This window comes from Loa loa, assembly GCF_000183805.2.
Source record: "Loa loa unplaced genomic scaffold supercont3.42, whole genome shotgun sequence".
NCBI lineage: Eukaryota > Metazoa > Nematoda > Chromadorea > Rhabditida > Onchocercidae > Loa > Loa loa.
Genome location: NW_018108222.1, coordinates 306,379 through 316,556, shown reverse-complemented (window position 1 = coordinate 316,556; position 10,178 = coordinate 306,379). Strand labels below are relative to the sequence as shown.

The window sequence follows — 10,178 nt, the reverse complement described above, 5'->3', positions numbered from 1 at the left end:
CACACACACACACACACACACACACACACACACACACCAATAAATAAGCAATTCTAAAACGTAAATACACGTATACACGTATTTATGTATTATGCACGTATCAAATGATGATTTAAAAAAATTTATAAATATGATAAAATGAAAGGAAGTAATCGTGTGATGATTGGCTGACCGGAGCGGTGGTGAATGTTTCTTGCTATTGCTTATCTTTTCTTCCTTGCTATTCTTGCATATTTTTACGTAAAAACGGTTAGTTAAGTGGTTTTGTCACTATTCTTTGTAACACTTAGAAGAAAAACTAAGAAGGCAATGATAGGATAACTTTGTGATGAAAGTACTGTTATCTCTCGTAAATATTGGAAGGTATAAGATATTTGCATTTTGTAGCATCCGATGAAAGAAGAAAGTGCCCAAAATGTACCCATCATTTTGCCTATTGGTGTGGATCTTAACGAGAGGAGACATCACAGCTAACAACTGAAACTTTTCGGATTCAGTTTAAAAAATGCTAACTCTTTTGTCACATTCATTTTGATGAGTGTTACACACATTAGGCATAAATGAGAACGAGGGAATTGAAATGTTTAGTTGCATCGTGTCGAAAAAGGCGCATTTGAATTATATTTATTATATGGTTAGTGACAAGCTAAAACGAGTTACATATAAGCTAAACGATTTGCTTATAAGTTAAACGAGTTGCTTATAAGCTAAAAATAACAAGCTAAAACATACTTATATTAAACCAATAATAAAATCTTCCCAAATTGGCGTTATTCTGATGATTCCTTTGTTTTTATCCAACTGAAACGATTTCAACAGTCGGTATGCGAAGTGCTGATTCCTTTAAAGATATCAAATTCAGTCCTGTGAACATTAAAAATAAATATTCTAATCAAGCGATAATGTCATGTTTGGGATGATTTGCTGCATTCCCAACCATCACATAAAGATGAAATTGAACAGTGACAGCATTACATTATCAGTTATTTAAAAAATAAACGAAAAATAATTTCAATAAGTTTTGATGCACAATTAATGGATTCATTCAGTAGAGCATCATCTTACTTCAAAAATACATGAATTGCAAATACACACGATCAACAATGATAAAACTGTAAGTAGCAATGATGAAACTATGAGTACCCAATCATCAACAATATGAAATAATTCTTCGTTCTCATTTCCAAAAAACACATCAATTAATTTCATACCTGAAAAGCTGATCACGTAGCACAAATGAGGCATGATTGGTAAACTAAGTGGATTCAGTCCAATGAAACAACTCAGTGCAACAAACTTAAATTTAGGTTTAAGCAACAACGGACTAATTTCATTCAAGCAAAGAGAAAATGTGAAATTTCTTATTGTTAATACTAAGTGATACCATTGGATACATTTCATTTATAGTTCACATGTTTCAGTTTAATCAACTCATAGTTCAAATAAGTCAATTCAATCAAGTAATGAGTATTTCAATGCTGAATATTTGTTATCGATATTATAGAGCAAAACAGAAGTGTAGAAAAAAGAAAAGGAACATGCTCTGTAATTGGGAATTAGCCAATTTCTCAAATTACGAAAACAGAGATAGCTATTCCTAATATGAAAATTTTGCCATTTTTGACTTATCTTTCCTACTTTCTCATTTTCTAAAAAGCTTTAATTTCTATTTAAATGTCTTTTTCAAAGTTATAAACTCCACTTTTTGCTGGATAACGAATAACGTTTTCATAATTACAACAAAAATTCGAGATGTTGTTTCTTTTTCAAAACACTTGAGAGCAAGATGTGGACACAATGCTTCTGAGTGAGATTTATATTGTCATTTACATCGTTTCACTTACCTCCTCAATTACACTTCGAATACATACATGATTTGACTTATAATCCATCACCTATTACTGTTTCATACGAAAAGGACGTCTTGTATCAGTTGGGACATTACGCTATTTTACTATCAAAATCAAAAATCTTCCAAGTTAAGAAATTGCAGAGTTACGTGTGTTTATGAATGCTTAACATATGCAAGCAAATACATCTCTTGCCTTATTATTTTTATCAATTAGATAAATTGTTGTAGTTTGTTTAAGGTAAGCTTGCGTTAATAATGAGAATTCCTTTAAAAAGGATCCTGAACATTGCCACAGTAAATTTACTCCAGCGTAACGAATTAAAATTGAGACACACTCATCAAACTGTTATGCAAATTTCGAAATTAAATGAATGTAATCGTTACGTGTATTTGTCACCAACATCTTTCATTCTTCGTTCACTTTAATTTCACAATCATGATTTGTCAGCCCAGTTATCAGCACATACTCCACGCCCTAGCATGTATATATGTTTTGAACAGATGGCCTATCAAATGGAATCTTCGTTTCGACATATCACCACCGTATTCAACGCTTTACTTATCCAACGATGTCCTTGAGACAGAAATTATTTGTAGAGTCGTTTTATGGCCTACAAACAATCTTAAAAATTTCCAATTAATTTCGCTAGATGAAATAAGGAACTTTTTATTTCACAATTTACTACATCAATCCGGACTTTTTATTTCACAATTTACTACATCAATCCCCGATATCTTCGCCACATGCTTTCATAATTAATCTTGAATTCAATTAACCCTCAAGCAAAGCCCAGGCATCTCTATATCTTGTGAACAGTGGGCTTGTCAAATGAAATCCACCTTTTATGAATACAGTAATGACATATCAAGGAAGGAACCTTCCTCGATATATTGTTACCGCTCCATCGTTTTACTTATCCATCGATGGCCTTGAGGTAGGAATAATTTATGGATTCGTTTTATGGCCCGTAAATCATAAACATCTTCTATTATTTGCCGCTAGATGAAAATAAAGACCATCTTGTTTCATAATCCCGTTTGATTTCAGACTCCATATCTGCTCTATACGTCCACTTCATAGAGATTTAAAATAACTTTCGTGTTATATTCCTGGCTAGTACTGCTAGTACTGATCACCTTAGATTCTTTCATCACAGAATCAATTAAACCATGCAAAAAACGACGGAAACTGAAGTTTATTTTCGCTTCTAAAATAACGTGAATCCCTTCACTATTTTTTACAGCACTATTATCGAAATATAGTGTGAACCTTTATAAACGACCCGATTTATTTAAAATATTTGAAATGGAAATATCGCCTAACTATTATTAAAGTACACAACAATGTCCATTAAATTCAGTTTCTCTAATTAACTTCTTTGTTTATCGAATAAAAAAATTATTAAATATATGTACACAGACTAACGCAGCTACAATAACAAGTCATCCAAGAAATCATCCAGTTCTTGTTCAGCAACTTTTTCTGGATCAGTATCTTCTGGTGATTTCCTCCAGATTTCCATTAAATTATCTTTTTCCAGTTCCTCGTCAATATTCTGTTCCACTTCTTTGGACGTCTCCTCAGAAATTGCACAGTTTTGGACCTCTGAAGCATCTGCTTGCTTCGCGATTTCTTCTTTCTGGCTTCTAGCATTAGATCTGAATGACAATTGTCACTCGTAAAATCTGTTAAGCAAGTGATTAAATAATAAACCAATAATTGAAATGTACGTTAAAATGTAAATTAGAATATTTAGAATTTTAAGAAATTGTATATATAAGCGATGACACAACATATTTTGTTCCGGGTGTAGTGCTAGATTACATGTTCAGTTGTGAAAATTCTGAAAAACTTACAATCTCCTTTTGTGCCTACGTTTGTCTTTCTTTTCCAGCTTCTTCTTCTGAGAATGATAATTGAGCATTTTCGAGCATTCCGGGCATAATCGCAACTTGACCAGAGCATTTTTTTTAATGCTATTTTCCAAGTATGCGAAGTTAACCGGAAATGGAGCGGTTCATTTAAAACCTTGCTTTTCTTATCATTAAATTTTAATGACAATATCTCGAGAAAGCACTGGAATGTTTCACTTCATATACGGTATGAATATGAGACTTAAATTATATAAGCCATTACAAAAATTGACAAAATGCACCGCCAAAAGACAAAAAAAGATATCAGTTGGAATTAAAATTTGGACCGCATTAAGAGTTCACATAACCTACCTCCCAACTAGTAAGGTCATTTCTTTCGTTACACCTTTTATTTCCACATTCAAACTGGCCCTTCCCTGACCTGACTTCTCTTTCAGTTCGCCACCTCATGGCTATTCTGAAATTCATAAATCAAAGAAAGTTAAGACACTGTAAGGCAATTATCTAAAACTTTTCTTTCCCCATAAAATAAATTCCTTATAGAAATATAAACATTAAAACTCATTTCACAACTTTAATGTCACGAAATATACCGTACACATAATTACCTATTTTTTCTATATTGCGAAAGATCAGCAATACAATATTCCTTGAAAAGTTTATCATAATATCGTTTGGCTAAACGAGCTTCCCACGACTTTTCCGCTGCTTTCATTAACTGAAAAAGATGAAATGAATTTACCTAAATACAAAATGATGATGATAAAGAATATAACAGTTCATTATAAGTTTACCAAAAATTAACTGCTTGTTGGAATAACATTTCCCCTGCAAGTAAATATATTTTACTCAATTTAAGTGAAACCTCATCATCATTCCAAAGAAATCTATGATTATCTTTAAGGACATCATAATCGGTGCGATCTTTGGATGTATCTCTTTGCAGTTTTGCTGTTGCACCAGGGTAACAGAGATAATACTGATTTATCAGTTCTTTGTGTCGCGTGTAAACGTCTAAGGTCATCAACCGCTGTTTTCGTCTGAAAGCTAGGGTAAAATCATAATTGTTTTCCAAGACGGTATCAGTATCACAATGACAAATTGCCGAATTATATAAGTGAAAGGTTTAATCTATAGAAAAGGAAATGAAATCCCTTATCATTTAATCTTCTCTAATTTCATTTCCCCCACTTCGTTCTTAATAAAAATTCAGAATAGCAAACAGTACCTCTCAAAACAGGATTGTTCTTCATCAAATATGTTTCGTGCTTTCTTTCGATCTAACAATGCAATATTTCCAACTCGTGGTTTCTTCCATAATTCGTCATCCCGTATTCGACAATTTTTCCCTCCATCGACACTGCTTCCAGCATCATTTGCATAGTCAAATTCTGATTCTAGATCTTCATAATCGATTGATAGATTCCGCTTATTCATCCTAAAATTTTATTACACGACAATCACAAAACTAAAACAAAACTGTGTTTATAACAAGAGATCATCTATAACAACAGCTTCGTTCGCCATTACTAATATATATATATTTCTATAGCAAAGTGCTACAAAACAAGATGTCGATAAGTCCTTGGATGGCCAGAAGCTTCACAAAAAATCCAGTATAAAATTTGAAAGAAATTTTTTGAAAATCTCGTTAATACTTCAACAACCAAAAAACTCAGCAAATCGTTTCAAACATAATACCTGCCAAGTTTTGCAATAATCGTGTGCAACAATTAAGCGAGCAAAATTTTTAAATCAAATTTAATTCTCCAAATTTATCCCCATTATAAATTTTTGACAGCAAGATGATACCAAAATTTGAAATAGAATGAAACCGAAATTTATTGATAAATACAGAAAAGGAATAAATTTGGGAACTAACAAACGTACGGATAGTAATGTCAATTATGGTTAACATTACTTGCTGTACGGCGTAAAATAATACACAGTACTACAATCTAGGAATGTACAGTAAAATGATGGTGCAAGAACTTTACATAAAATTATGCCCAAAAGCTTATCCCCTTATCCCAGTAAAACAATTATCAAATGTATGCAATATTGTGAATGAAGATTAATTGGAGCTACTTAGTCACTTTATGTTTGCTTCTTAAGTTTTCTCTATCAATTTAATACTAAGTCAATTTTAATAGTGAACTGTTTTACACTGCTTAAGATGTTTAATAGTAAAATGATGGACTGAAAACTGAAATCACATAGAAAAATGACACAGTTCCATACAGAAGTAATAACTTTCAAATGAAGGAAGAAATATTATCATGCAATCGTAACAGGCTTTCAACAAGCAATATATGTAATCCCTTTAAACTAACAGCAAGCATTTCTTACAGTCTATTAAAAAAGCTTTTTGTCATATATTGAAAACTTTATTTGTGTCGATTTTGAAAGGGAGAATTGTAGTCGAAATAATTTCAGTCATCATAATTTCACCCACCAAAACAAAAAAAAAACAAAAACAAAAACAAAACCTCACCAGTCTCTCATCTCAATTTGTGAGTCTGGGAAAAAGTGTAAGTTGTGGTAATATAGCGAACATCGAGCTTTAAACATGAGGAAATACAACATTAGTTGTTCGGTTACGACTAACTAAGCACTCTTATCCAAGAACAATAGTCAGACAGCTAACATTGGGAAAACTTTTTTCAGGAAGCTCACAGAGAACCAGAATTCGATACTGTTTGTATAGCATAAAAGAAACCACCGATAAATACGCAACTGTATGCGCTGCTGTTAGTTCAGTTTAAATTATCACGGGTATTAAACTTTATAAAATTAAATTGACGGTAACACCAAACAATCAAATACGATGTTACCTCGCCCGTTATGATTCGTATCCTTTAATAAAAGGTATCCCGAGCGGTACGTTCCTTCGGTACTGAATATATTCCGCACCAAAGAAAGAAGTCAGATAACGCTCTTCCCAATATATCCTTTCGTTGAAAAAATTCCATCCAATCAACAAATAAAGGATGAAACAAATAGGGTTGCAGAGCATTATCTGTGTACCTAAGCACCAAACCAACCAGCCGAGGTACCCTGGATGCCGTACAAAACCATACACACCACTAGTGACCAATTTATGCTTTGGACGTTTCGCGATTGCAATCACATGCGTGAACCCACCGTTTGCATGAATCATGGCGAGTTTTCGTAAAACTTCACCGGATATAATTAGTACTAATCCGATGTAACTTACGGTAACGCTTTTCAAAAGCGGTAAGAAACGTACTTCCATGGCATATTCTAGCCAACTTATCATAGCAGCTTCCCAATATGCGAGCGAATGATCCAGAAGATAGGATGAAAAATTTAAATCTGATCGGTTTGTTAATGCTGTCATAAGGAATTCCCCGTAGTGAAATATTGCCATGCATGCGAAATACCACGCGAATATTGACAAATACAAATTACTTGTTGAATAAGCGCAAAGTAGAGACAACGTAAAGATACCCCCAAGGAGAGATGCCTGTAGTGCATTCCAGCGTGCACGCCAACCGCACACCAACACTGATGTTGGAATTGATAGCAAGAAGGCTACGTACTCAAGTTTCCACCGCTCCATACGAAACATGTATGCCATACTAACTACTATTACAGAGAACAAAGCCGAAAACAACGAATGTTGTAGAACGATATCATTTCGAAATAATGCCAATGTATTACTCAGGTTTAATCGCATTATCGAATCTAAAAAAGAAAAGCCACATAACTGCTGTGGAGCAGCTGTTTTGGTGATGATATGAAGATTAATCAGTGTATTACAAAAGGAATCTGTAGAATACTGATATTGCGATAATTACTTGGTATTATAAGATAAATTCATAATACCTAACAACTGATGCTCTCTCTTCCACCCAATCCTTACTTTCCAGGTAAGGTCGTACTGCAGCATACGTGAGATAGGGAAAAACTTTCTTTACTACATAAATTAAAAAAAATAGAAAACAGATAAGAGATCGAAAAACAATAATTAACCTCTCAACACAACACATCCCATATTAAAGCAACAGCACCACATATCAACTTATTCAGCAATAACGAAAAAAATTTAACGCAGCCATAGAGTTAAATACGGCATCGATAGAATTATTTATAGCACAGTAATAATGGTTGCGGACGTTGTCATCATGACGTTATCATCAGAACGTTGTCATCTCGACATTATCACCAGAATGTTGTCATCATGGCATTTGCATCACGACGTCGTCATCACAACACTATCATCTTGATATTGTCATCATGACGTGTCACCAAGACGTTATACGTTGACGTTGTAACCGAAGTTCAGTGGCCGAAGTCATTTCAGTGAATTCATTCGACATTATTCTGTCGCTTCCTGTTTTTTTGCTCATACGTTTCACATGCATTATAAAAAAGTTTTATTGCATGCGTTGCAAATGTGATCGTCATCGTTGTTGTCTTTTGGTAAGCATGTGGTGCCCGACACAAATCTCTATAACAGTCATCTTTTACATTTTCTTTTCTGTATATGCGTACAGATACATGGATAACTAATTACCTTATCTCATGCATTTGAATTAAAGAGTAAGGATAGCTTGGTTCATTGTCATGTAGATCATAGACTTTAATTACGGTGAAGAAAATCATACGGAATTTTTGTGATAAAACAAGTGACTAATGGAACAAATCGTTCCATATTCTTAAGATACCTCTTGAATAGATGGATACGACGGCTATCTATTCTATAGCAATTCTTTATCACTCTGACTAAATAGAAGAGGATGATTACAGATGTATTTTTACAAAAAGTTTGGAAATAAGGATGAGGCGTGCGTGCCTTCTTCATATGTGCAGAGTGCTAAAATTAACAAAGCAAATAACTCATAATACTCATAGTACTCATAATACCTATTTCACCACAACTCCAAACGGATAAAAAATCTATCGGAAGTATACCAGTAACAAATAATATTATAACCAAAAAAGAGTCACCAAACCAATCCTTATAGATGTGTCCATCAACCATAACCGCTTGGAAGAAATGCTGAAGAGATTTGTTGCAATTGTAAGAGATAAATGTAAGAGATCTAAGATCTAATGATTTATGTAAGAAATTTAATGATTTATAACGCTGGAGAAGAGACGGACAAAAAGTACCAGGATTTAACATTTCATATCAAATGGTTGCTAAATAAAAAGATGGGAGTTATCCGATAGATTGTTGGAAAGTAACAAAACATATTAGGAGAATATTAGGAGAAAGTTCGAATCAGAAGGGTATACGAGATGTTACGCTCAGGTTTCTTACTTTAACAACGAAGCAACTGCAAATGAATTTACATCCTGAGTAACATAAAAATAGGAATCCGAACTGTCCCAAATGAAAACGCCTGGTGAGCTGTGTAAATAATACATCTATGTAGGAGCATTACCTCAGCAATTTTTGGATTCCGCTTTGCTAAAAATCCGGATCCTGGACATCCAGTAAGTATGAAAGAGATATTGGTGATGTTAGTCTACCTCTGTTAATAGTTTCCCTTGTACCAAATATAGATCGCAGCTCTACTGACCAACAGGTAACGACAATGAGTGCATTATCGTTACCTATTTAACACTCGAGAAGAATGAGTAGAATAACAATAGCACCATCGCAACTGATAATGATGATGATAACAATAGTGATAATGAAGGTGATGGCAGTAAAATGATTAGTTGACTGGATGACCTGTTTACTGTTGAATCGACCAATTCATGCAACAGTCCAGAAATTGGGAAGGCAGTACTAATTTGCAGAGAGGATTAATTGCTCAGTTTATTTCACCATTCGCTCGCTATGTCCTCCGCGGAAAGGTCTGCAGTGGTCGATACGGAAAAGTGCCGCCCGTGACACATCATCCATTGCAATACGTGGACCTGTAGGGTGAATCAGCGATCACTCCTTATCATTGCGCGTTGTGTGTTCGTTTGCTTTGTCGAGTTGGCGATTCTTTTTCCCTTCAAACTGTTCTTTTGAAGAAACTTAGCATTTGTCGTGGAATTAAATGATAACCACCATCCATATGTTGGCGATTTTTTTAACCAACCACACATCGCGCATTTTCTCTTCCTTTTTCATTACTCAGAGTGGGGTAGTAAGCATTAAAATGGAGAGCTAATCCTAAAGACAAAGTATAAAACGTTAATATAGATCCAAATGTTGACGTAAAAATTGAAAGGACGAACTTATTCTTTCCCTTAACATTTTCACAATCGTCACCAACCGTTTCTTTTCTTTTCTTTCCTCTGATATTTTTTATTCCTGGCAAATGCAATCCCTTCAATATTTACATCCAACATGACAAATCAGACAGTTATCTCTCACTTCAACTTCGCTTCCCGCATCGATTTCTCATTGCCAGAGGGATGTTAGCATTGTCAAGCTCACCCAAAACCGCATTGTGAACGTCGCCAAGCGGCTGCGTTAATTTTC

The 10,178-nt window shown here is 34.1% G+C and overlaps 3 protein-coding genes across 3 annotated transcripts; all 3 read right to left on the bottom strand.

The window, feature by feature from the left end:
* Positions 1-3,282: 3,282 nt before the first annotated feature.
* Positions 3,283-5,164, bottom strand: LOAG_09539 (acid phosphatase; the record flags this gene model as incomplete). Its single annotated transcript, XM_003145066.1, has 6 exons — positions 3,283-3,511; positions 3,710-3,804; positions 4,079-4,184; positions 4,336-4,445; positions 4,593-4,767; positions 4,956-5,164. 6 exons carry the CDS (start codon positions 5,162-5,164, stop codon positions 3,283-3,285), a joined length of 924 nt encoding a protein of 307 aa, XP_003145114.1.
* A 1,400-nt stretch (positions 5,165-6,564) lies between these two features.
* LOAG_09538 (protein-S isoprenylcysteine O-methyltransferase) lies at positions 6,565-9,181 on the bottom strand. The gene is made up of 3 exons (XM_020447955.1): positions 9,142-9,181; positions 7,724-8,201; positions 6,565-7,435 (listed from the first exon to the last, which is right to left on the bottom strand). Exons 2-3 carry the CDS (start codon positions 7,764-7,766, stop codon positions 6,570-6,572), a joined length of 909 nt encoding a protein of 302 aa, XP_020301863.1. The 5' UTR covers positions 7,767-8,201; positions 9,142-9,181; the 3' UTR covers positions 6,565-6,569.
* Positions 9,182-9,521: 340 nt separating this feature from the next.
* LOAG_09537 (hypothetical protein) lies at positions 9,522-10,023 on the bottom strand (the record flags this gene model as incomplete). The annotated part of the gene is made up of 2 exons (XM_003145064.1): positions 9,522-9,622; positions 9,789-10,023. Coding segments are annotated over 2 exons (336 nt in total), but the record flags the coding sequence as incomplete, so codon positions are not given.
* Positions 10,024-10,178: the final 155 nt, after the last annotated feature.